The following is a 26291-nucleotide window of genomic DNA, read 5'->3' as shown; positions in this document are numbered from 1 at the left end:
TTCAAGGTGGCGGGTGCCCACCCGGGTTTCCGCAGGGCCTGCCCGGCCCCCACCCCGGGTGACGAGGGCCCAGGGGGGTTCCAATGGAGCGCATCCTCTTCCCCCACCTCCACGTGCCAGGGGAAAGGGTTCGAGCAAACCCCTCGGTGTTTGAAGGCCAGGCTTCTGCCCATGGCCTCACATGCACACACTGTTTTATGGGGGGTGGACTTTTCCCTCCCATTGGGGGACCCTGACATCCAGCTAGCAAGTCGGGGTGTATGAATCCAAAGAACCGAGCCCCTCCACTCCCTGGAACCCACGAGGCAGGTGCTCTCCTGCTCTGGGGCACCCACACCCCCACTTCTGCTTTCTGCTCCTGAAAAGGCACCGGTTCTGTCACCGCCACTTTCTCTGTGCGGATGGCGGACACTGCAGCCTCTCTTAAGAGAATAAACACTCCTGAGAGAAGACCTCCTTCACCGCACGGGGACCCCCTGCGGCCACAGGGGGGGCACTCGAGTGCGTCCCGGGCATTGTGGGGGCGCAGAGGAGGACGTCACGCCGGCGGTTGCGGGGGCCCCACCCAGCCTTCCACTGTTGGCGCCTTCCCACCTCAGAACACGCGTGCACACCCGATTCTGGCACCGAGGGCACGAGCTTATTTCCCCAGTAGAGATGGGCTCTGTGAACCGTCACAAACGTACACACGGAAGACTAACAGTTTCCTGAAGTTTGATGATGAGCACGCCGCACGCCCTGGGGTCACATTCTCATGGGTGTGTGTCTGTAAACACACATGCACACGCATGAGCACAGGCCACACACACATGTGCACCCTCTCTCACACACCCATGCACCAGCATGAACACGTGTCCACACGCATCCACACACAGGCGCACACGCCGCATCACGCCTGGTGCCGCACCACGTATGTTCCCATTTTGCAGAGGCGACGCGGTGCATAGGTCCCCGCAGGCAAACGCACGACGAGGTCCCCTTGTCCAAGCACCGTGCGGCCCACACGGGTCTGTTCACAAACACGGAGGCATTTCTGCAGCGGCTCAGACTCGAGCTCCGCGGGCAGGGGGCCGCCTGTCCCTGGGCTGCGCGTGGGACCGTCTGGGACGGACGAGCTGTCGGAAGCCCGCGGATGAGAGCGGATGGTGGGATGGCGCCGAGCTTTCGGAAACCAGCGTACGTAGTCGGCACCTGCCAGTCCTGTTACACACGCGCTTTGCTTTATTTCATGTTCTTTGTGGCGGATATGAGGCGTAGATATCCGCCTGGTCACGTAGATAAACAGCCATCGGACAGGAAAGCGTGGTCCTTGGTCCTTACGCAGGCCCCCAAACCTGCACTAAAGCTTTCACATGAGGAAGGACTGTGCCTCCCCCCCCCCCCCGGAAAAGCAACCACAGACCCGACTGGGAAGCCCTGATGCTCAGCCCGGAGCGCTGAGCCTGCCACGTGGGCCCCAGGGAGCTTCCTCTGTCCCAGCCACGCTCCCTGCCTTCCACCCCTCGTCCCCACCCGCGGGTGGCCCAGCTGCTGCGGAAGGTTCTCACCCCCCAGCCCCGGCCGGGGAAACTGCTCTGAAGTGCTCCCTCAGTCATGTCCACGGTCTGCCTCTCTCATGGCTTTGAGAGTCGCCCCAGCGTAGCAATAGCGTGTCTCCATTTCCAAATGTGAGCTCATTCACCTGCTAGGTGCTTCAGAGTCATGGGCAGGGCCGCCTCCTGGGGGTAGGCGTCCAGAAGCGAGGGGTGGGGCAGGGCGGGGGCAAGCCGACAGGAAAGACCACCACGGCGTGGCCGGGATCCCAGGGGGGCTTTCGACTCCAGGCAGAAGTTCTACACGTCGAGGCCAGGACACTCACGACGGGAGTTTTCGGAGCTGGGGCGGGGCGGCGCTGGGTCCGCGGGTTCTGCGGGTTCTGCTGGTCCGCTCACACAGGGCAGCATTTCCTCCACGGCGACAATGTCCTCGGCTTCCTGCAGGCTTGGTGGCCGGTGGCCCCCGTCCCAGGTGATCTAAGAGAGGATACGGAACAGCAGGGGCCACTCGCCGGTGTCCCTGGGTCACCCGTCGCAAAACGGGAGAAGGACCAGCATAGCCAGCAGCCCAAGGGTTCAGCAGGGCAATAGACCAGCACAGTGCACGGCACACCGTGGAATATTACGCAGCCGTGAACAGGAGTGAGGCTGTGACTCAGGCTGCCGCATGGACAGAAATCCGTGAGGGACGCCAAACACCTACGCCCCTGGGGGGGTCTTACTCTATTTATAAGAAGTGTCCAGAGGACGCCAATACACAAGGACAGAGGGGGGTCAGTGTCCCCTGGGCCTGCTCACCGCAGGGGAGGTGGCAAAGCTGTCCACGAGCTCCGTCTTCGCCTGAGGCACCGGCGGGAACAGCGTCCGCCTCAGGGGCCACCTGTCGGGGAAAGTGGGCACGTGGTGGTCTCCCGTGCTCGCAGCTGGGGGCAAGGCGATGCTGGGGGGGGCGGTCTTTCCCTTTTAGGTGGTCCCGCTACCAGCAGGGAGTCGCTGAGTGCAGGAGGCTGTGCGCAGACACCGAGAACCCTGACTGGGCACCCTGGCCAAGTGTCCTGGGGCCTCATCTCCGTACCAAGTGGACCCTGGACCCCCGCGGGGCCACCCACCCCCTGGGACAGCAACCCCAGCTGGGAGACACGGAAAACGCCTGCTGCCCCCTGGTGGCCGGCGTGAGCAAGGACAGGTTCAGCACGGTTCCCCCTTTGCAGGGGGCTCAGGGCTTTGGGTAGAACCTCAGTGTGGACATGCTACCGGGGGCTCAGAACCGTCTTCAGGACACAGGTTATTCTGTGCAGAGCCCCCTGGCTTCACGTCTTCATGAGAAATCCTGGCATCGGTCACAGCTTTCCTCCACGTGCAAAGTAACGTGTCCACCCCTCCGTGAAAGGGTTCCCACGGAGACGGGACACAGCGTTTACGGAGGCCCACGACCATGGCTGTTCGGGAGCGCGGACTCAGGCCGGAGCCGACCTGGCGTCCCCATGGGACGGCACTTGTGGAGGAGAAAGGGGAGGGGACAGGGACACCCACAGCAGGGAGGCGTGGCTGTGGGCGCAGCTGACATGGCACCGTGACGCTGATTCTCCACAGCGTGTTTCCTTCTCAGTCCTGGGCTCATCTGTCCAGTCCTCACCCCATCTGCTTTCCTGTCCCCTTGGCACACAGCTCTGTGGGACACAGGGTGGCTCTCGGCCCCGTGCACAGGTCACTTTGTCCTGTGCCAACGCCCACAGGGTGGAGCCGTCCCACGTGTGACGCAGCTTCTCCGGACCGGCGGCTGCAGCCTCCGCCTGAGGGATCGTTTCCTGCTTCTCCCCGTCCCAGATGCCAACCCGGGCACGGCGGTCTGCACGGCATCCCTGGGTGCCGGCCCGGCCCCAGTGCAGGGGCTCTGTCTATTCTGTGGTTTACAAGTGCGTATTTCGGGAACTGCGCCGCCCACAGCACGCAGCAGCGGGGTGGGAGTCTTCGGACCTCGGTGCCGGGCGGAGCCGGCGCGGTGTGTGCAAGGAAGCCCTGTGGCGGCTCCGGGGCCCGCCCCCGCTGCCCTGTCCCAGCTCTCAGCACTCCCACCGGCTTCCTGTGTTGGGTTCTCTGCCCTGCTCACTCTGCGTCACCTGGGTCCCTGCACGGGGCACCGTGGTTTCAGGTTGTCGGGGGGCGTGCGGGGGACTCACCTTGTACACAGCAGCGTCAGGACGGCGATGACTAACACGACCGCCCCCACCAGCAGCGCCACCAGGGCCATAGAGGTGCCGCTGACCTCCGGTTCTGGGTGGCCTGCCGGGCAGTGGAAGGGGGGCAGGGGGTCAGAGGGCACCAGCCCTCGGGGTTGGGGTTGGATGGGGAGATGAGATTCTGGTCGGGGGAAGCAGGGCGGGACCCAGGTGGACGGGACTTCCAGATACTGGCACCGGGGCAGCTGGAAACATGAGCAGTGACGAATCTGTCCCTCCCCGAGTGCTGTGTCCACCCCGCCTCACTGAATCCCCGTTTTCCCGACGCCCTGCGGACAAGACAGAGCTCACTGAACACATTTCCATGCGGCCGCCACGCCACGCGATGCTTCCCTTCTCGGTGGGTGTTTACTTTCCACACTGCACTGACATAGCCAGAGGAATGAATGTGTAACTGTGAAATGGGAAGGCGGGGACAGTGGGGGGCTATGTGTGTGTAGCTTGGACCACTGCTTGACCCGTGAAGCTGCTGCCTAGACGGATAGAGGCTCCCACGTGGACTGAACAACTACTCTCGGGTGAGGGGGCGTTGGGTGGGGTGTTCGGCGGGGCAGCTTTTCTGCCTCGTGCAGGTGTCCACACAGAACTCATGCCCTGCCGGCCCCTGGGACACCTGGGTGTCTCACGCCTGGTCTCCAGGACAGAGGATGGGAGGGAGGCAGCGCCCAGCCCGGGGCGGCTCTCACCGAAATGCACTGTGGTACTCCATTCGCTCCACATGACGCTGGGCAGGGTCTTCCCCCTCAGGCGGACCGAGTGCTGGCCTCCGACTGCCGCCCCCGGCACCACGTATACGTTCTTCTCCCGTCCGAGTTGGGAAACCTTCCAAAGCAAAGCAGGCCTGTAGCGACCGGCAGGCAGGGGCAAGGGACCCTCAGGAGCTGGAGCGGGACAGTCGCGCCCTGTGTCACCGCTGACGTCCCCTCTCCACCCAGAGCCGTCCCCACTGTCTCTCCCCCACCCTTTGTGCCCTGTCTCAGGCCCAGACCGGAGGGATGTGAGGGGCCCCCTGCACATCTGGGCCTCACAGTCCCCTGCATCATCGGAGGGGGGCTGGTTACACAGTCAGGGGGACAAGAGTCCCCCCCATGCTGGCAGTTTCGGTGGCACAGCTGCAGTCGAAACTGGGGCATGCACGCCTTGCAGCAATTCCACCCAGCACCCTCAGAGGTCCAGCCCCGGCTACAGGGGCGGAACTGGGCAGGGCAGGCCGAGTTCCCGGTCTTCCACGGCTCGCGCTGTGTCTGCAAAGCCACTCGGGGAACTGAGTGAGTTTCTCTTGCATTTGTGCTGTGTGTGGTCCCAGACGGTGGCTTTTGTCGGCGGCTCCGTTCAGATGCGGCAGGTCCCAGGCTGCCTCCTGTCCCGCTCACCACGGCCCCCCGGGCAGCTGCCCCAAAGTAGGCATATGGAAGCAGAGCTGCCGGCCACACCAGCGAGATGGACTGGGGGGTCCCCGGCCACCAAGGAGCACCCGGGTGTCCCCGGGCCGGTGGCTGAGTCCCTCCCGTCTCTGCCTCTGTCTCCATGTGGCTTCTCCTCCGAGTCTGCGTCTCCTCTTCTGTCCCTTCTCAGGACACTGTCACTGGACGCAGGGCCACCCTGACCCAGGACGCCCTCCTCTCAGATCCTTCCCTCCTCCCACCTGCAGACACCCTGTTTGCGGGTGAGGTCCCATCCTGAGGTGCCAGGCGGGCATGCATTTGGGGTGCACACAGCTCAGGTCGCTACAATTCGAACCGGAAACGCTGAAGGGACCACCGTATCCAGCAGCATGAAGAACACGGCTTCTCCCTCCAAACCCAAACCCTGGTGAGCCTGGAAGGGGGTGCTGGCCAGACCCCCGCAGTCGAGCTGAGGGACCCACCTAGGGCGGGCTGCACCGTGAGGGCCAACAGCCACGGCACGGACGCCGCACAGAAGAAAACAGATACTTACGGGGTCTTCCCGGGAAGAGGTGCCCTGGAGAAGCAGACGAGAGACGGTCAGAGGCTGCGTTTGCAACATCGGATTCCAACACGGGGCCCCACCCGGACCCCCAGGACCGGTGCAAATGTTCTTCGTGGCTGAAACTATTTGGGATTCAGCAGGGGCAGCAAGAAGTTTCTGGGGAGCTCCCCTAATCGAGCTGAAAGCAGGACACCCAGGAGAATGCGGACGCGTGAATTCCTTCTTTGGGGTCGGTTCACTCCGGGGAGGAAAGTGAGGGAACCTGTCCCCAGTCACATCTCCTGGGGAGTTAAATGGCCCCAAGAAAAGAGAAAAGGCCACTCCTTACCTGGGTCAACAAACATACCCCCCATTTTCTTGCCTCTCATTTGTCTTTGCTAAAAAAAAAAAAAATACATGCTTCATCCCTGTAGAAACTTTATTCCTTCCTTTCTCTTTCTTCTACGGAGGTAGGCAGAGAAGCCCCAAACGGTAGCTGTTTGAGGACTCAGCTGTTTGGTGAGCTGCCCAGGGCACAGAAATACACTTGGTCTTTTTGGCTGATGTTCATTCACCTGCTGTTTGTTGGTTTCATTTGCATGACCCCCGGTGCAGAACCTCACGGGGTAGAGGAGATGGTTTTGCACGGAATGTACAATGCCCTTCCTCTGAATTGAGCTCCGGCCAGTGCATGGATCTGCCCCAGGGACCTTATGAGGGGCAGCAAAAGGAGAGTGTGTAGGGAGAACCGTTAGGTGTCTCAGTAACGGGTAAGTGGGCCTCGTGCTGTGAGGGTCTCAGGCCCTGAGCCATTCTGCAGGGTGTGTGTACCAGTGCGTGTGCCGGGCACTCTGCAGAGAGCACACCTGGCTGAGCGTGGCGGCTGACCCTTCACTTCACCGGTATAGTTCTGGCTGCAGAGGGTCCCCCCGAATCTGCGGTTCCTAAGCAAGAGGGGACCCAGGCAGGGGAGACCTGGGCCAGCCTGGGGGCAGGTGTGTGGCACAGAACCAACCTGGGCTCACCTGTGTGAAGCCACCTGCTGAGATCTCTTGTCTAAGGTCACCTGTGAGTCTACCTGGCCAAGGTCACCTGTGTGTGTCCTGTGTGAGGTGACATGTTGGAGGTCATCCAAGCGAGAGACCTGTACGGTGTGACCTGTCTGAGGTCACCTGAGGGTCCACACTTCCCAGAGGCCAGGTCCAGGGCTCCAATTTTAATCCCGGAACGAGCCAAAGCTCTGGGAAGAGTGTTCATTCATCAGGAACACGATCTCGCCATCGTCCGAAGGAGCGAAATACTCCCAAACGCATTTCACAAAAGAAGAACGAGATGGGGTCGCTGACGACTCTGAGCCGTCCCACCAAAAACGGAAGAAAACAGAAATACGTAGAAGCACCCCCCGCGTTCAGGGGTCGGCAGACTTTGTCCGGCGAAGATGACCCTGTTCCCCGGCTGGTGTCTAGAGTCAATGTCCTCTGTATCAAAACTGCAACAACTCCTTTTTTGTTCGTTTTTGTTGTTTGTTTGTCCTGCACCATTGCACCTGCACACCCCAAAATTCACATTTAGCGGCAAAGACCCCTGAGCAACCAAAGCCATCTTCACTGGAAGTCACCACACGTCCTGACCTCCACAGTCGCCCCAAAGCGACAGGAATCCAACTGGTGTCAAGACAGACACACAGACGGACAGAATAGAACAGCCCAGAATGGGCCCGACCTGGGTGGCCAGATGGTTGTGGAAAGGCCGAGAGCTGCAGAGGCCGAGAGGTTCAAATTCAAACCTTCGGAACCAGTGGCTCGGGCACAAGCAGACCTTGTCCCGCAGGGGAAGGGCACGGGGCCACGGCCTCCCACCAAACAGGAAAGGCCTCTCTCCCCGCACCACAGACGTAAACGTGAGCATCAGAGGCTGGAACCCGTGGATAGAGCGCAGCTACGGCCACACCGTGGGCCCCGCCAAGTTTCCGAGCCCTCACACCAAAAGCTGAAGAAGGAGAAGAAAGAGAAATAGCCGGGCGTAGTCAGAAAGTAGCGGATGTCCCTGTGAGGACGGAGAGAAGCTGCGGGTAGCGCCACACAGAGCAGCAGACTGAGCTCCCGTTCGTGACCCTGGACTCCACACGGGAGAAAAGGGGAGGAGCCCTCGGCACAGCCCCGGCCCCGGCCCCGGTCCTCACCGCCACCTGGACGTCCACTTCATAGCACAGGCTACTCCAAAGGAAGTCGAATCGCATCCTGGGGTTGTCCCACCGGATAACATGGTGGGAGCCGTTGTAGTCGACCGTCAAGTTGGATGGGGGGTTCAGCTTCTCTACAAAAAAGCAACACCGGACACAACTCGACGATGTGAACACGTGTTCAGTGGACGAGACCTCACGGCCTGCCTCTGATGAGTCCTGTTTTATGTTTCTTGCATAAAAGGGAGAAAGTGTTGTCTTGCGAAGCAAGACATTAAGGGCAGCCAAGCCCCTGAGAAAAGCCCCTTCGCGTGCGTGGAACCCCTGCTGGGTGGACCCCCGCGGGCCACAGCCTCCGTCTCTCCCAATGGCTGGTGAGAGCCTCCTCCTGTCCCTTCTCTATTCCCTTCACCAACGACGTCCGCGGCCCACTCGGCCACCACCTAGGTCCAGCCAGCCACGCGGGCTGGCCTCCTGTCATCCCCACCCCTCCAAGTGCCCATCTAAGGGACACCCGCCCCCCAATCCATGCACCAGATGATCAGCCTGCAACCAAATACCACGCAGGTGGGGCCCCGGCCAGAAGGAGAGGAACATGTTGATTCAACCCAGAATGAAGATGAAACTCTGACACACAATCCACAAAGCATGAGTTTGGAGGGACCCCAGGGACTCAGGGCTCGGGTGCCTTTCCTATGTGTCCACCAATAATCGTGTTTATGCACGGATTCTACACCCGCAACTTTGCTCCCTAAATACCATGGGTCACCCCCAAATCAACCCTCTGGGAAACTCTTACAGCCATTACCAGGGCACAAAGTGGGCACAGAGATAAATGGGCATATCTTCCATCAAAGACGGAAGTATAGGTGGATACACTTGGCCTCCTCGCACAACCAACAGAGGGACAGCGACAAACTTAAAGACAAAAAATAACCAGAACTACCAGAAAATCAGACTATTAGGAAAATGCGGCAACCAAGGAGCCAAAGAAGAAACATTCACCCGGACCGGTAGGAGGGGCAGAGCCGGGCAGCCGGGCAGAGAGGACTCGTGGGAAGGCAGCGGCTGGCGGACGGGGCGAGGTGGTGGCTGGCCGAGCTGGTGGTCCCACGTTTGTGTGCAGGTAAACCGGGAGGAATAACTGGAGAGCAAGGTGGACCATGCAACCCAGGGGTCCAGCATGTGGACACGAAGCCTCAGACTGCAGACTGAGAAAACCTGTGGGGGTTGCAGCGGTGGGAGGGACTCTCAGCTTCACAGGAAAGTTGGGGGGAGAGACCCACAGGGTCCTAGAACGTACACAGAGCACCCACCTGGGTGGTCAGCACCAGAAGGGCCCGATTTGCTCGTGGGTAGTGGAGAAAGTGACTGAAATCCAGCAGAGAGGGGAGCAAGCAGCACTGCTCCCTCTCGGACCCCGGGCCCACATACAGCGTCACAAAGCAGCAATGCGGGTTGCCCCGCCCTGGTGAACACCTAGGGCTCCGCCCCTTCTATGTAACAGGTATGCAGAGAACAAGAAATATGCCCCGAATGAAACAACAGATCAAAGCTCAGAAAGTAGAGCTAAATGATGAGGAGGTAGCCAACCTACCAGACGCAGAGCTCAAAACCCTGGTCGTCAGCATGCTCACAGAATCGGTTGAGTACGGTTGCAAAATAGAAGAAAAACTCGGGGCGATAAAAAGTGAACTAAAGGAAAATGCACAGGGAACCAACAGTGATGGAAGGAAACCAGGACTCAAATCAAGGGTTTGGAGCAGAAGGAAGAAAGAAAAAACATTCAACCAGAACAGAATGAAGAAATGAGAATTCAGAAACTGAGGAGAGGCTCAGGAACCTCCAGGACAACTTTAAAGGCTTCAACATCTGAATCATGGGGGTGCTGGAAGGAGACGAGGAAGAGCGAGACATGGAAAAGTTATTTGAACAAATAATAAAGGAGAACTTCCCCAATCTGGCAAAGGAAATAGACTTCCAGGAAGCTCAGAGAGTCCCAAAGAAGTTGGACCCAAGAAGAAACACACCAAGGCACATCATCATTACATTAGCCAAGATTCAAATGAAGGAGAGAATCCTAGAAGCAGCAAGAGATAAGGGGACAGTCACCTACAAAGGAGTCCCCATCAGACTGTCAGTGGATTTCTCAAAAGAGACCTTACAGGGAAGAAGGGGCTGGGAAGAAGTATTTGAAGTCATGAAGGTCAAGGACCTACATCCAAGATGAATCTATCCAACCATTTAGAATGGAAGGGCAGATAAAGTGCTTCGCAGATCAGGTCAAGTTCCAGGAGTTCATCACCGCCAAGCCGTTATTATATGAAATGTTAAAGAAGTTACCTAGGAAAAAGAAGATCAAAAAACAGGAACAGTGAAAGGACAACAAACTCACAGTTATTAACAACTAAACCCAAAACAAAGCAAAAAGAACTAGGCAAACAACCAGAACAGGAACAGAATCACAGAAATGGAGATCACGCGGAGGGTTATCAGCGGACAGGGGGAGAGGGAGAATGGGGGAAAAGGTACAGGGAATAAGAAGTATAAATGGTAGGCAGAAAATAGACAGGGGGAGGGCAAGAACAGTGTGGGAAATGGAGAAGCCAAAGAACTTCTATGTACGACCCATGGACATGAAGTAAGGTTGGGGGGCGGGCTTCTGAGAGGTCTGAACCTACCTCAATGAACGTGAACTAGGATGGAGGGGAATAAAGGGGAGACAAAAATGGGACAACTGTAACAGCATAGTCAATAAAATATATTAAAAAATTTTTTTAAATAGACTCTTTCCTAAGGGGAGAAAAGAAAGATAAATTGGCACAAAGGAGCTTACTAAGATAATCCCTGTGTTCCGCTGGAAACCCCGTATACTGACCATTTCTGGAAGGGCAGACCTATTGTGTGTTTCTGCTCACTTCCTCCCCATTTATTGTGCTCTGTTAAAATGCTTGATAAGGCCCTGGCTGGCATAGCTCAGTGGATTGAGCGCAGGCTGCGAACCAAAGGGTTGCAGGTTTGATTCCCAGTCAGGGCACATGCCTGGGTTGCGGGCCAGGTCCCCAGTAGGGGGCACTTAAGAGGCAACCACGCATTGATATTTCTCTCCTTCTCTCTCCTTCCCTTCCCCTCTCTAAAAATAAATAAATAAAAATCTTTAAAAAATGGTAGATAAATGCTTGCATTGAACCATTTTTTGGGGGGGCAGAGTTCATTTTATTTCTATAAAGCTGCCCCATGCATGTAAGAGGTAAAAATTAAACTTAAAACACATGATTTTCCCATCGCACGTGCGAGGTGCCTCCACAGCCCCCGTCTCAGAACCTCAGAGGGGAGAGAAAAGCTTTCTTCTTTCCATTGTTCTCCTCAAGCACAGGACAACTGTGATGTGCCTCAGAGAAGCTGTGTGACCGCTAGGCTTTGGGGTGGGTGGCTTAAAGGACAGAGCCATTGGCCCCAAGGTCAAGGTTAATGCAACAGCCATACATTCAGGAGGGTGTCTTCCAACAGAAACACACATAAAAGGGGCTGATACGTTGACCCGTGGATGGACATGCTGTGGTCAGAGGGTGTCCTTGTATTTCTTAGACGTGACGACCTAGCGTCTGCTCCCTCCGTGTTTTGGGAAGTTTCTAGGACATCACCGCCATCGGTATCGGAAAGTTCTTGCGGCTGCAGGAGAAGCTCGTTCAGCCTGGGTCGGGGGTATGCACCTGTCCTGATTCCCACCGCAGGGCACTGGTGTGAACGCCCTACCTCCAGCTCCGCATGTTTGGGGGGCCCGGTTCCCGACCCCAGGATGCTGCTGAGGCCCGGCTGCGCCCCGACAAAGTGCTGGCACCAACCACAACGCAGTGACAGAAGATGCCTCCCAGGGGTGGGGGGTGGGGGGTGGGGGGAGAAGTGCCACGCGAGACAGCGCCTCACCGATTTGAATGGCGTTCAACCGGGGGAAGTCCACAAACCGGATGTCGGTCTCTCTGCTGGTCCCGTTCAGCAGGAAAAGGTAAGCGTCTGTGGGCTGCGGCTCTGGGAGTGCGTCGAAATGACAGCCCACGTGCGTCCCTGCGCCGTCCAGGATGTAGTGGGGACACTCCACTTCCTCGTCATCGTCCCTATGATTTCCAAAAAACATCAAGGGGGAGGCACGGCGGGCACCCTTTTTGCAGACACGGCACCGAGACGACCCCAGCACCCCCTAACTTCCAGCCCCACCCCCGGAAAACGCTCCGGAAAAGGGACAAGAGAAGGGAGGGAATTCTGCCACTGGATACGCATGGAAACCGAAGGGAATGCACGTGCCAGGTCATGGCACAAAGCTGGCCATGGCAGGAAGAAATGCCACCTTTTCAGAGAGTGGGGCGGAGACACCCCTCGCACTCCCTCCTAGGGCACGGCGCCCGTTTCCACGGTCTGAGAGGACCGAGGAAGCATTTTGCACAGGAAAGAGCGGAAGCTGAACTGCACCCCTTTCCCCTTGGCGTTCTCACTCTCCCATGCTCCTTGGACGTGCCAAGTCCTGGAAGCAAGAGCCCTGGCTTGCGGGGACCGGCCAGAGGCTTCTTCAACCTGTGAGTTTGGGGGCCCCAGACAGGGGCCAGATGCTGGGCAGGCCCTCCCCGGCTCACCAGCAGTCCCTGCAGTACAGCTGGTACTGGACGTCCCCGGGCGCAGCGGGGCCCGGCGCCCAGCTGCAGTTCAGGAGCTGCACGTTGGAGATGACGCACGAGAAGTTCACGGCCCCGGACCCTTCCCGGCCTGGGAGGGCAATGGAACGCGGGTCAGCGAGGGCGCCCCCACACCCCGTGTATCCGCGGTCCCTGCGCGGGGAGGTCAGCGCTGCGCGCTGCTGCACAGGACCGCGGGTCTGCAGCGAGGCGCCCTCACCTGCGTTGTGGAAGCTTAGCGCGCACCGGAAGGGGGCGCCGTCCGCGGTGCCGATCACGGTCAGCATGGCGCCCCGGTGCAGCACGGCGTTGGGGAAGCGGCAGGAGTACGCGTCCTGGTCTCCAGGCTGCGGGAGGCAGAGTGAGGGGCAGGCGCGCTCCCGCGCTCCCGGTTCGGTCCGGGACCGCGCCCCCCCAGGGGTGCGGCGGGTCGCGCCGGGACTTTGGGTCACCGCGAGTTTTGTGGGAAGGCCTCCGCGTGCCTCCGAGGGCACATTGAACATCGTTAGCAATTGACCATATTTATAGGGACGTCCGGTACCAGCTGTCCTTCTGGACCTGCCGGTGAGCCGGGGGAGGACCTGCCCAGCATCTGGCCCCTGTCTGGGGCCCCCAAACGCACAAGCTGAATTTTATATATATATATATAAAAACTATACAGATAGTTTTTATTCCATATGCAACAAGAAAATACATATTCCTTTATTTAAATATGAATACCACACATTTAAAATATATTATTTATATTAAAATATATAAATACTACAGTATATATTTAAATATATTATTTTATCCACGTAATCAATGAAATATGTTTATTAAAATATATTTTAAAATATATATTTTATAAACACATATATTTATAAAATCATATAAATGCACTTTAATATATATTAAGTACAATTATTTTAAAATGTATTTAAAATATATTATTTATAACGTATTGTATTTAAAATACATTTTAAAATAATATAAACTATTTTTGAATATATTTAAAATAACACATATTTTTAAATGGATTGTTTTATTAAGTTTTATTTAATGAATAAATAAAATACATTTATTAAAACAATATAAAATAGCCCTGGCTGGTGTAGCTCAGTGGATGGAGCACAGGCCTGCAAACGAGAGTATCGAGGTTCAATTCCCAGTCAGGGCACATGCCTGGGTTGCAGGCCGGTTCCCAGCAGGAGACACACGAAAGGCAACCATACATTGAAATTTCTCTCCCTGTCTCCTTCCCTTCCCCTCTAAAGGTAAACAAATCAAATCTTTAAAAAAAACACTAAAAACCAGCCAATATAAAATAAAATTATATATAATAAAATTATATATGTATTTATTTGTGACTTACATACAAACATATGCAATAAAATTATACATTTACCTGTGACTTATATATAAATGCATGCAATAAAATTATATATATTGATACACTATATTTATATGTAAATGTATATTAGATATTTTTGGGACTGTATAGATAATAAAAAGAGGGGGAGAAAATGGAATGCATTCTCGCTTCTCCATCAGCCCCTGTCCATTTAATCTGCAGGCCCCGCACAGCTCCTGACAGGGCCCGGCCTGCAGGTCCTCACCCTCCGAAAGGCCTCGCCTGCTAGTCACATCATCGCCTTGCGGATTCGGGGCTTCGGCACCCGGGTTCTGTGGGGTGGGCGGGCACCGGCTGCCTGGACCTCACCTGCCTTCTCCCCACACCGCCCCTCCCCACCAGGTGTCTGAGTTGACCTTCATGCCTACAGCGTAAGGACAAATGCCCAGCCTCTGCCCGGCCCCCCATCTCAGCTGGGGCGGGGTCACCCCTGACCTGTGACCCCAGGAGGTCCCTTTCCACCCCCCTGCAGATGTCCTGGGGAGAGGTGGCCCTGCCCTAGCTGTCACCTGCCTCCTCATGGCACAGCCCCCCTTCGGTCATAAAGAAGCAACAACCCTCCCAGCTTTCCCTCGACAAGGGGGGCATGCAGTGGGCTGTCCCCACTCGGCTACACAAAAGGCTCACACTCCTGTTCGTCCCGGCCACCTCTTGGCCAAAGGCCTGCGATGTACAGACTGCCTTGCGGGGACAGATAAACGCACAGAGAGACCACGGCAGGACCACGTACAGAACAGGAACGCCGGCCCACCACCCGCGGAACCCGGGCAGGAAGCCGGAAGCAGATGGCAGCCTCTTCTGAGGCCCAGGGAGCTAAACAAATGCTTTTGCAACCTCCGGGCAGGGCTTGCTGAACAACGGGGACATTTCCTTTAACTGGGTGCCTCATTCCAGCAGAGCACCGGTGCAGAAACAAAGCAACCAACCATGGGCACCCCTCACCAGCCACAGAAATACCCCCGCTTGTAGTCGGCGGCCTCCATCTGCTCCAGAACGCCCCACCCCCCCCAGTCGGGGCAAAGATGCGTTTCGGCCGGAGGCAAACGGGCAGCCGACAGAGGCAGAAAGATGCCCTCCCTGGAGTTTCCTGGGCCTGGCAAAAGCGGAGACGTCTGAGAAATAAGTAAGGACGGCCACGGAGCCCCCGTCTGGGGACACTGACGACCACGAAGGACAGGGAAACCCGGCCCCAAGCAGGAGCTGCGTGAACACAGCCACTACAGACCGACCCCCCCCCCCCCCCCCCGTCGGCCTTCCCACAGTGCACGGCCCCGGGGGCACCAAACGCCTGCTTGGCTCCCTCTTCTTTCTATGGTGCCTCCCCATGCCAGGTCAGACTTTTTTTTAACACCCTGTGGAGTTTGCACGCCGTTTCCACCGTTTTCCCGCGTTTCTTGTCTAATTTGCAGGCCCCTGCCCACCGTGCTTCCCAGTGTGGACAAGGGTGCTTTTCCTCACCTTCACCATCAGGGGGCGTCCGTGCTCTCCTTTCCACGGTGCGTGTCTATTATCACCAAAGGCCTCACACTCACTAACAACTAAATCTATTTTCTTTGCCTTGCACCTTGGGAGAGGGGTTTTCTGGGTTGCGAGGGGGCTTGGTGGTTCATTCTATTTTTCTACCGGCGCTCGGGGATGTCTCAGGAATGGGCTGGGTCAGAGCCCTTTGTATAGGGACCGCAGGGGACATGTCACCCTGGGGACACAGAGAGTCCCCACAGCCTGCACTCAGGGGTCTGTTCTCCGCCCGACTTTCTGGGAGAAGGTTCTGGAAGCAGCCAGGGGGCAGCAGAAACATCAGACCCCCACGCGTCGGGCACAGGTGTCTGTCTGTTTTTAAGGAGTTTTTAAAGGAGGTTCGAGAGAGCCGGGCGCGTGGCTGGGGACAGCGGGGCACGTCATCTCGGCAGTGGGCCGGCACAGGACATGAAGTTGTCCGTACTTCCAAGAGGGCAAGGACATGCCCGCCTTGTTCTATGCGTTTCCTTTAGGAAAGGTGCCAGGCTACAGCGGCGTGGTCTCCTTAAAAGCCGGGGAGACTGGTCACTTGTGCACCCCAAGAATGTATCCTCAGGGGCAGGAAGTTTCCTGTGCAAAGGGGGCAAGAAGCCTGGGTCCTGCCTCCCCGCTCCTGTGAGGGTTCTGTTTGCAGCTGTAGTTCCTACTTGTTTGGAAAGGAGCTAGTTTTGTTTTAACTTCCAATCAAGACAGGAACATGCACGCCGAGGGCTGTGGCCTGCTGACCGTCGGAAGGAGGAGATAATTTCTGGTTTTCTGTTGAGGCCCACGTCACACCCTGGTATCCTACTTAATCTTTGTTAACACGGTCTGCTGCCCTGGCAGGAGATTTTATGTCCTGATACTTGGCTCTGTGCTAGAACGTTTCGGGAAAAAAAAATGTAATTATTGTATTGTGGTCCAGGAGGGCATACAGTTGGCCGTTTTCCCCTGTGGGACGTGTGTGGCTCAGCGGCATGGTGGACATTCAAAATGTCGTGTTGCCCTGCGGGTGATCTGGACATTCTCAGGAGCCCCCCGGGAAGCCTCACGCAGTATCACGTAGAGGAAATCTCAGGTTACGGTGACAAAGGGCAGCCAGGGGTGGGCACTGACTATGGGAGCCTCTCCCTCCTCAGCCAGATGGGAGCCTGCTGACCAGAGTTGTGATATTCGTTCAGATTTCTTCAAAACCAACAGACGCCTCGGTGGCATGAACATATATTGTGTATGTGCCAAATCCATGGGGGTGGGGGGGATGGTGGTGACAAAAGCCCTGCCTGCTGTGGCTCAGTGCATTGCGTGCCAGCCTGCAAAACAAGGGGTCGCTGGTTCGATTCCCAGTCAGGGCACATGCCTGGGTTGCAGGCCAGGTCCCCAGTAGGGGGCGTGCAAGAAGCAACCACACATTTGTGTTTCTCTTCCTCTCTTTCTCCCTGCCTCCCCCTCCAAAAATAAATGAACATCTTAAAAACAAAAACAAAGCCAGAAGCAAAGGCAGTATAGCCATCAGTCAGTAGCTTCGGTAACTGGTTTCAGGACCAGCGTTGAACAACTCCAAACTCTGAGAATGCTCAAGGCCTTTCTTTTTTTTTTTTTTTTTAACTTTTAAAAAGATTTTATTTGTTTATCTTTAGAGGGGAAGGGAAGGAGAGAGGGAGAGAAATATCAATGTATGGTTGCCTCTCATGTGTCCCCTGCTGGGAGCTGGCCTGCAACCCAGGCATGTGCCCTGACTGGGAATCAGACCACCATCCTCTGGATCACAGGCCCGCCGTCAACCCACTGAGCTCCACCAGCCAGGCCAGGGCCTTTCTATAAAATGCAATGGCGTTAGCACACAGCCTACCGGCCTCCTCCCCGCAGCCTCCTCCCCGCAGCCTTCACATCCTGTCTAGATTACTTGCAACACTGGATACAGTGTCAATGTGGGTGAAAACTGGCTACATTGTATCCTTTCAGGAGCAGGCAGGCAAAAGCGGTGCACACACCCAGCAGCCAGGTCAGACCTGAGTACCCAGCAACAATGTAACATTTGCTAACAGGCTGGGAAGCCGAGAAGAACAACAAGGATGTTTCAAATATTTCCCACCGGGGTGGGCAACTGTAACTCTGTAGCAGGAGGCAGAACCCTAAAGGGGACTCCTGGAATCCTTTAAGTGGTGAAGAGAGAGAGAACTCATGTGTACACATGAAAAGAACCCTCTCGGCACCGCAGGTGCCCAGAGCCCTTGTCATTCGAGACCAAAGGCGATTCAATTTCTAGCAAATTTCTAGATCTGCCTTCTTTCCAAGACCATTTCCAAAGGCATCGCTTTGGGGAGGAAACACCATAAAAAGGTTCTCACGTGTATAAAGAGGCTCCACGCAGCGCTGTACTCAAGTGGCTATTTTTTTTAAGCATTTCCGGCACATCAGGGGTGGAAGGGAAGTCCCGGCCCCACCTCGGATCTGCTTCCTCAGCCCACTCCCAGTGACCTCGGGGGTGAGCTGCCTGGGTCCCATCCGCCAGATGGTCAGTCCCAAAGCCCCCATCCCCTCCCCCTCCCCTGTCTCTTCTCCACCGGTACCGCCCTTTGTTAAAACGTCCTGTCCAGAAGCTCCTGAGTCTATCTGTTCCTTTAGATTTTTAACTTCTTTTCCTGTGCAAGCATTCAACGTAGGAACAAAAGGCATGCTTGCAGTCATTTCTCTCTCTCTTTTTCCCCCTTGTTTAATGTGTCGGCCCCTGTCACAAAGCCTAGGAGACTGAGGAAATGTTTTTTTCTCTTCCACGAGAGCCGCACAACGGGGAATTTGGATCAGGTAGAGGACCGAAGAGGCATTTCAGGGAAATTCAAAGATTTCCGAGGAGCAAGGCCCTTGGGCTGGAATGCTGAGAACTCACCTCGGGCCTCTGCCTGGTGGACGAGTGGGGAGGGGTGTCGATTTGGCACTGGTGCGCGGTGACGTTTCTCCGGGAATTCCAGGTTAACATTCTCTTCCTGGGATCCAGCCTCAGGTTCATAACGGGAGATGCGTTTTCCTGTGCTGCAAATGAAAACAGAACAAAATAAAACATTCTCCGAGGAACACACCCACTTCCCCTCAGGGCACGTGATTACCACAAAAGGGAGGCATTTTTCAAAGTGTCGGAGATGGATTGGAATGGTTTTGTTGGGTTTTTTTTCTTTATTGAGGCCAAATTCTGATAAGGTACAAGGGACCGGGTTGAAGTGGGAAATTTGGGAATTTATAAGCATGAGAAAGGTTCTCCAAGGCACTTGTCACCGGGGAATGCAGAGGATACCTGGAGGAGGAGACCCTTCACCTCCAGGACCTCAGCTGTGATAACCACCATTTTAACAAATGGGAAACAATTATTAGGCACCATGTGGAGACATTGCAATTGACTGTACACTGTGGGCGGGTACACGGAGTGAGCTATGACTCTGCTCACCTTGTATTTTGTGTGTGTGTGCGAGGTGTGATTGCATTTATGTAGCCTATACATTACGATGCATAGGTTAATCCACACGGAGACTTCTCTTTACATTTTGCATTGAGACATCACGGACACGTAACATTGTATCGGTGTGAGATGCACCAATTCTCGGTTTGCTGATTGTGTGTGTGCGTATGTGTGTGGCGGGTGTATACACCCAAGTGCAGAAGCGGTCCCAGAGTCTCGTCAATCCACCACTTCACAGAGTTGCAGAATTCTTTTTTTCTGAGGATGAGAACTTTTAACGTCTGCTGCCTGAGCAAGTTTCCGACGTATAGTGTGACATCGTCACCATACTGTAGCAGCTACAGTCACTGCCTCACATCCCCGGGACGTATTTTATTTGGGAAGTGAGTACCATTTGCCTCCTGACACCCACCCCCCCCCCCGAGTTCTGCTGTGAGTGGGCAGGTTGCCTTCCGGGCCTTTATCCCCTGTGAGCTGGGGTCCCGGGTGGAGGAGGGCGTGGACCACAAAGGGGTTTTCAAAGGCAAATACAGTGACAACGATGTCCAGTGCCAGGCGGGTGACGGGAACATCGGGTGTGGGGAGGGCACACTTTGGACATCACATCAGCGTGTAACCTCTGCCAGGTGCCCGAAAGTAACACACCGTCATATCAAACGTCAACTCTAATTGAAAAATAAAATGAAAAGATAAATAAAACTGAAGAGCCGATAAAAAATGCTAAAAAAAAGGGATGTTTAATTCTTTTTTAAACCCAGAAAACTGGGGCTGGAACTCTCTCCAATTCCTCTCTTTTCTCAGAGTTTCCCTCTGTGTCCTTTCAGGATGGATATGACTTTTTCCAATGGATCGATGCACCTGTGGGCAGGTGTGGGGAGCACCTGTCAGGGGAATCCCAGAACACCCGTGTCCTGTGGGGAAAGGCGCCGGACTTCAGCGGCACCCGCGGCGCACCCAGCGCAGGGCGTGGGCAGTTACAACCCCAGGGACAGGGACGGGGACCTGCCGTTCAGGCTGGGTGCTCTGTCAATGCCAAGACGGTTGTCTCCCTCCGCCGCCCCTGTGGACAGCTTTTCCCCATTGGCAAGACACTGAGCTTCCTAAGGGTCCCGCCGTCCAGGCGGCAGGTCTGACCCCCGGGGCTGCGTTGGTGGTGTGGGGTTTGCAGCTGCAGCCGGGACCTTGCATGAGGGATGAAAAAGCATGTATGTCCAGAGTGATCAGCACAGGGAGGGGCTGCGGGTCACGGCCCGTTGTCCCCCGTTCGGGAGTCGGGGACAAACTTGCCTGCACCTACCCAGGAGGGGGTCCGCGCAGTGCGCTGAGGTCAGCGGCACCACCAGGAGGCTGGCGAAGCCCAACAGGAAGGCCATGTCTGTCCCCCCACTGGACCTGCACCTGCAAAGAGGAGACACCCTCAGTTAGAGACCAGACTGCAAGGGAGGCAGGGGCCCTCCACTGCTCAGCACACTCCGAGGTCATCACAGGGCTCTTTGGGCTCCTGCCCTGGCCGTCTGTCCCTAGTCCCGCATCCCTGGCCACCAGATTCCTCTCCCCCATGCGCTGAGAACCCTAGTGTCAGCTGATCTTCTCGTATGTAGTGGCTGAAACATGGGAGCAGGGAGGCCGCCAGTGGGAAAAAGAAGGGAGATGTGATGAGGGGGCAGGTGCACAGCAGCCACTTTGCACTATGAGGCACCTCTGTCTAGTGCTGCCCGGTACCCCTGTGGTCTGTCATTTTTTGGTCCCCACAAAGGTCCCACCATCACGCCAGGGGAAAAACTATGTCCTAGGCAGGTCACTGGCCTCTGTGTCCTTGTGGTGAGTAGTGTGGCCTGGAGGAGCTGGGGGCAGGCTGTGTTGCAGAAACTGCGATGAAGGCAGCCTCGTGAGATGGGGCGGCCCCCTGGAAGAAGCCACTGATTGGCCAGGTGCAATAGGAGCCGAGAGGCCCTGACCTTTAGGGAGCTGTGGAGTGACCTTGGCTCAGAGCGTTTGGGGGAGGGTCAGTGGAGGTCAGGCTGCCTGCGGTGTTTGCAGAGCGGAAGGGGCGGGAGGCGGCAGGTGTGCAGAAACCCTTGCCTTTCAACAGCAGATGCCGCCGAGGGGCTGAGGAAATCTCTCCAGCTCTGGTGATCGAAAGGGGCAGCCTTTTGCTCATTTCAATGGATTTGTTCCTAACGGTAACTGCATGACTTTGTCAGGGCTAGATACAAAGTATCGGGGACAGCTTTGCTGCTAAACAGACATCTCCCGGCGGGGAGGCTGCAGGTGACCTGGCTGAGAATGGGACACCTTCGCACAAAGGGCCCGGCCCGGCCAGGAGGCCGCCAGCCACTCAGGGGTCACGGGCCCCCAGGACACCGGATCCATGCTGTTGGGGGGACAGCTGCCAAGCTCCTGAGACAAGACACAAATGTACCACCCTGCCTGGCAGGGACAGGTAAGCTCGGTTCTGCTCTGTGTCTCCTCAGTGCGTGAGGAGTCTTTCTAGATGGGACGGAACCCGGCAAGAGTCTGGGACAGGGCCGGCCAGAGCGTGGAAGCGGGGGAGGAAAAAATCTCCTGTCTGGCATCTTCCGTTCTGTGCCAGGTGCCTGCAAATAAAACGGATAAAAGATGGACAGAAAAGCTAGCTTTCATGACGTGATGGTCTCTTGAGTTCTCTCTCTCTCTCTCTCTCTCTCTCTCTCTCTCTCTCACACACACACACACACACACACACACACCCAGTGAGACTCCGGGAGGTGGCCAGTGGAGGGAGCCCTGTATTGTATCTCCAGGGCGAACACAGGAAAAAGGGTGTGGGCTTGTGGGTGGCGTGGGGAGGGAGGCCGGGGGCAGAAGTTCGGGAAGAGTGGGCTTCTGCTGCTGCTGATAAGCGTCCCTGTGAGATACGATCTGTCTGCAGCCTCACTGAAGCTCAGAGGTGTCTTTACAACTGAGTTTCCTTTCCCAAGGCAAGGAAAGGGTTATGGTTTGGGTCTGTTCGGGCTGCGGCAGGAAGGGACCGGGCTGGTTTCCCGTGGGCTGTAGGTCAACACCACCCAGGTTCCAAAGATGTGTGTTTCGGGCTGGGTTCGGGTCCCCTGGAAGGCTGAGCGGGTGGCCGGGGAGGGGAAGAGCTCCCATCTCAGAGACCCCCGGGGTCCCCTCAGTGGGAGGAGAGGGTGCACAGAAGGCCCCCCGAGACAGATGAACCGGTGGGGGGACGCCCCTCACCACCCCTGTGCTCCACCTCTGGGGACGATGGCTCACAGCGTCCAGTTTTCTTTAGGGGGAGTCCGCACTCTGGGAACTAGCTGGCACCCCTGCAACCCTTTAGTCCCCATGTCCCTGTGTGTGTCTGCTTCGCCTCCTGCTGTCCCTCACCTAGGAAGGACAGACAGCTCGCCGTAGGATCGATGCGGCCGAGTCACAGAAAAATAAAGCTGGGTGTGTGTGCATTTCTGCGCTGGATACTCCGGGGACAGGGCAGCCCCGTCCAGAGGCCACACCAGGTGACAACTCTGCCCCCCAGGGGACCCCAGGACTCTGCCTTTTACATGTAAACAGATTCTGTTCCCTTGAGCCGATGACATGTCCGTCAGCTGTCCTGACGGCCTCCTTCTCTCCCTCTCTCTTTCTCTCTCACTTAAGGGCGGTGATTCTTGCTTTTCCCTCTTGGCCCCAAGCCCACAACCACCCTGGGAAAAACCTGCTGCTGGACTCTCGGGTGGTTGCCAAGTGCTTGCCCACGTGTGGGCACTGGTCGCGGGCACCTTCATGGGGGGCACGGCACGGTGAACCCCCTGCTTTCTGCCTCGCAATGATCCGCCCCTGCAAATCTGACTCCCACACATTTTATCCCAATGTCCTCCCTCCTGACCTGTGTTGGCAACTCCTATGTTATCGGCTCACCGTGTGTTCCGAAGGCTTCAAACAGTATCACCAGAACCTGCACCACACGGGAAATATTTACACCTAATTAAACAGGTTCCTTTGATTTATTTTTAATTCTGGCATCAGGGTCTGTCCTTCCTGTGGGTCCCCAAATCTGTGTCCCTGTCCTTCGGTGGCCTGTCCCTTGTCCCCGGCTGCCGAGCAGATTCTGATGCTGGCCGGCCGTCGGAGGTTTGGGACACCTGCGCCTGGGTTTTTTTTTACCTGTCACCTGTTCTGTTCGCTTCCAGGGTCAAGGCCGCCCAGCCCTGGGGAAGCAGGTGGGAGCCGCACCAATGCCCCAGACCAACCTGTCACAACTTGGATGATTGCAAAGCACCCAAAAGAACTACCTTGTGGCAGGTGAGGGTACCCAGGTGGCAGGTGTGATTCCTCCAGACGGGGGTCCGTGGGCACCCGGCCACGCCTGCTGAGCGTGTTACAAAGTGACGCAGACACAGAAGCCTGCCGCCCCTGTTGCCCCTGCCCCGGCCACGTTGGTGACAAGCCCAGTGTTCCTCTGTCCGGCTTTGCCTGAGGGACCCACAGAGCGGGGTTGTCCCTCCTGTGCAAAGCCCACCGTCCCCCACAACCTTGCCCACATGTATCGAGAAGTCCACTTACTGGCTGATCCACCTGGTGAGTCTTCTCTTGGACTGTTTCCAGGGCTTGTGGGAGGTGCTGCTGTTTCCAATTCTGGGCCAGTTCTGGAGGTGACCGCCTGTACCCACGTCCCCAAGGGTCCTGGAGGCAGCCCGCGGGGTTTCGGCCACAAGAAGAAGCAGAAAGAGCTGCTTCGGCTTCTCTTATTTGGGAAGAAAGTAGTTCCCACCTGGTCAGCCCTCCGAGCATGCGCGATCTACGGTCCGGCTCGCCTTGCGCCCCAACTTGCAGCCCAGCGGCCTTACCGTCTCTGCAGACGGGAAGTCCTCGAACCGCACCGGCTGCTGGTTTCCAGGCCCTTTTCTTTATCTTCACCTCGGGTTCCCCTTTCTGTAGCTCAGTCCGTCTTGTCCACTCAGTGGGGGGCGGGGGTGACTCCTCAGTGTCCGGTTTTGTACCTCTGGGCCCGGCCGGTGCCCGCCCACGCCCCAGGCAGGGAGGCAGGATCTGCATGTCCCTGCCTCGTGACGACCTCACAGAGCCCCCCCCCCGGTGCTGACGGATGGGGTCCTTCTAGGCGGGGGACCCTGTCTCTTGCTTCCTGCCTGACAGCCGTATATTCGGGGCCAAGCTGGAGAGTCCCAGGAGGCGCCCTGGGAGAATACTGCACACCTGGATCGCAGGTGGGTGTGGGGACCCGCCCCGCCATGTCCTGCAGAAGCGTGACATGCTGAGTCTCCCTCCTGATTGTCCTCAAAGACCAGGCCGTGGACCAGATGGGCTGTTACGCACCTGCCGACGATGCGTCCCCAGCCGAGGGCTCAGCCCGGCTGTCCATGGGCCCACCACTGCCTGGTTTCATGCCCCACCACTGTTAGATCCGTATGGTTTATTTTGAGACTGGGTTGATCTTTTTCCGCCCAAACGCAGCACAAAGGGGAGGTTTTTAGGGCCCGGGAGAGCCGCGAGAGGGGGTCGTCTGCTTTGACCTGGAACGGGGTGTACATCTTGAGCCCGGTCCAGCGACATTCTGGGGGTTCGGGTGGGAGACCCCCAGTGTGACCACCGGGTGGACGGGATGATGGGGCTGGAGGTTCATAGTCAGGGTGTTCATTTGTAGACTCCATCAGTATGGACTATGGATCCGTGCTGAACAGGACATGGGAGACAGAGGACAAAGGAGGGAAAGAATGACCAAAATCTTACCACGGGCAACAGCGTGGACAGACCTACAGGGAGCACGGTGGTCACTGAAGGGAGCCAGGCAGAGGAAGACAAATGCCACATGAGCTCACTTGTATGAGGAGTCTAAACAATGACAGCATCCAAACAGAAAGAGACTCATCCACACAGAGAGCAGAGGGACGGCGGCCGCAGAGAAGGGGGGTGGGGGACGGAGTGAAAACCGAGAAGGAGTGGAAAAGTACACGTTGTCATCGCAGATTGTCACGGGGACGTACAGTCCCGCACAGGGGACAGAATCTGTACTATTGTGGTAACTCCGTGTGGGACCAGGTGGGAAACATCGGGGGATCACTTTATAAAGCGTGCGGTTTTCTGACCACTATGCTGTGCCCCCGACACTCACAGAAAATAATACTGAACGAAAACTAGCATGGAAAAAATGTAAACGGTGAATTGAAAAGAAGCCCAAGATCAGCATGATTTATGATGAAAAAAAACTGTCAGTGACTAGGAATAGAAGTGAAATTCCTCACCTTACAAAGTCACCTCCACAGGTCTCCAGGGGATACGAGCCCTCTGTGCCACATAGCAGCGTGGGAGTGCATCTCACAGACGTACCACTGAACAGGCTCCCTGCCGTGGGACATCACCCATGAGACCTGACCCTGTGCTTGTCCTCTGTGAGGACAGCAGCCCACCACAAGGGCGAGACTCACAGAGTTAACAGAACTCACAGGAAGCCCCGTCTGATGGACATGAGGGTGTCCTACCGGGCACAGGGGCGCCAAAGCTCCCGGGACCATGTGATCCGAACGGGCCTGTTTGTGGCTTGCAAACCACGTATCCATCTAGGACATGTTTCCAGGGCTTTGGAGGGACACAGCCCCGCCCTGCAGGACTGTGGGGTCCCACGCGAGGTGGTGGGTGACCCACCAGAGGGAGGAACACAGGGCGATGGACATATACGCATGGTGACTTGGAGTTTCCACATTCTGTGCCACTCTTGTGACTGGCCCCACCACCCACAGAAGGCAGCGGGCGTCCCTGCGATGGGGGTCCCCCCCTGCCCGGTCAGGAGGCTCTGTATGTGGGTGTCACAGGGAGGAAGGGACCCTGGGACCCTCGGGCCAAACAGGTCCGTTGGCTCCACTTGCATCAGAGTGGAAATTTTGAGGGAGAGGGAAGAGAGGAAGAAAGAAAAAGAGGAAGGTGAGATAGATTATGGGCAAGATAGGCAGACAGATGACTAGACCGATGATGGATGGATGGATGAGCAGATACAGACATCATGAATGGATAGATGATAGATGGATAGACACATGGGGAATAAACAGATGAACGGATGGATGATGTATAGATGGATGGGTATATAGATGATGGATGTATAGATGGTGGACGTATAGACAGATGATGGATGGAGAGGCAGGTGGATGACAGAAGAGTAGCTGCAATAGTTATAAGCCCAGAGGCAGGGGTAGAACCGTGTGGCACGCCCCTCAGAGGAGCGATGGTGTTCCCTCTCCTGGCGGCCTCACGGCATCACCGACGGCCCTGGCACGAGGGGGGCAGGAAGCTCTGAGCACTGTGAGAGGGCAGGTCTGTGCCGCGCGGTCACTAACCACGTGGCACCTCTGCCGTGAGCAGGGGACAGTCTCAACCTGGGTGAAGCACAGCTGGAGACGGGGGGG

General features: G+C 56.5%; 1 protein-coding gene across 1 annotated transcript; it reads right to left on the bottom strand.

Moving 5' to 3' along the window:
• Nucleotides 1-1422: 1422 nt before the first annotated feature.
• LOC119045499 (granulocyte-macrophage colony-stimulating factor receptor subunit alpha-like) lies at nt 1423-26284 on the bottom strand. The gene is made up of 13 exons (XM_053662850.1): nt 23440-26284; nt 20192-20292; nt 18331-18473; nt 12774-12900; nt 12515-12644; nt 11814-12001; nt 7887-8020; nt 7564-7618; nt 5714-6048; nt 4402-4597; nt 3716-3818; nt 2334-2415; nt 1423-2012 (listed from the first exon to the last, which is right to left on the bottom strand). The coding sequence occupies exons 2-13, from the start codon at nt 20265-20267 to the stop codon at nt 1833-1835; spliced, it is 1749 nt and encodes a 582-aa protein (XP_053518825.1). The 5' UTR covers nt 20268-20292; nt 23440-26284; the 3' UTR covers nt 1423-1832.
• Between the last annotated feature and the right edge of the window lie 7 nt (nt 26285-26291).

This window comes from Artibeus jamaicensis, unplaced genomic scaffold (assembly GCF_021234435.1).
Source record: "Artibeus jamaicensis isolate MK-2021 breed Jamaican fruit bat unplaced genomic scaffold, CSHL_Jam_final contig_3056, whole genome shotgun sequence".
In the NCBI taxonomy this organism is placed as follows: domain Eukaryota; kingdom Metazoa; phylum Chordata; class Mammalia; order Chiroptera; family Phyllostomidae; genus Artibeus; species Artibeus jamaicensis.
The sequence above is the reverse complement of the archived record's forward strand: the minus strand, read 5'-3'. Positions and strand labels throughout refer to the sequence as shown.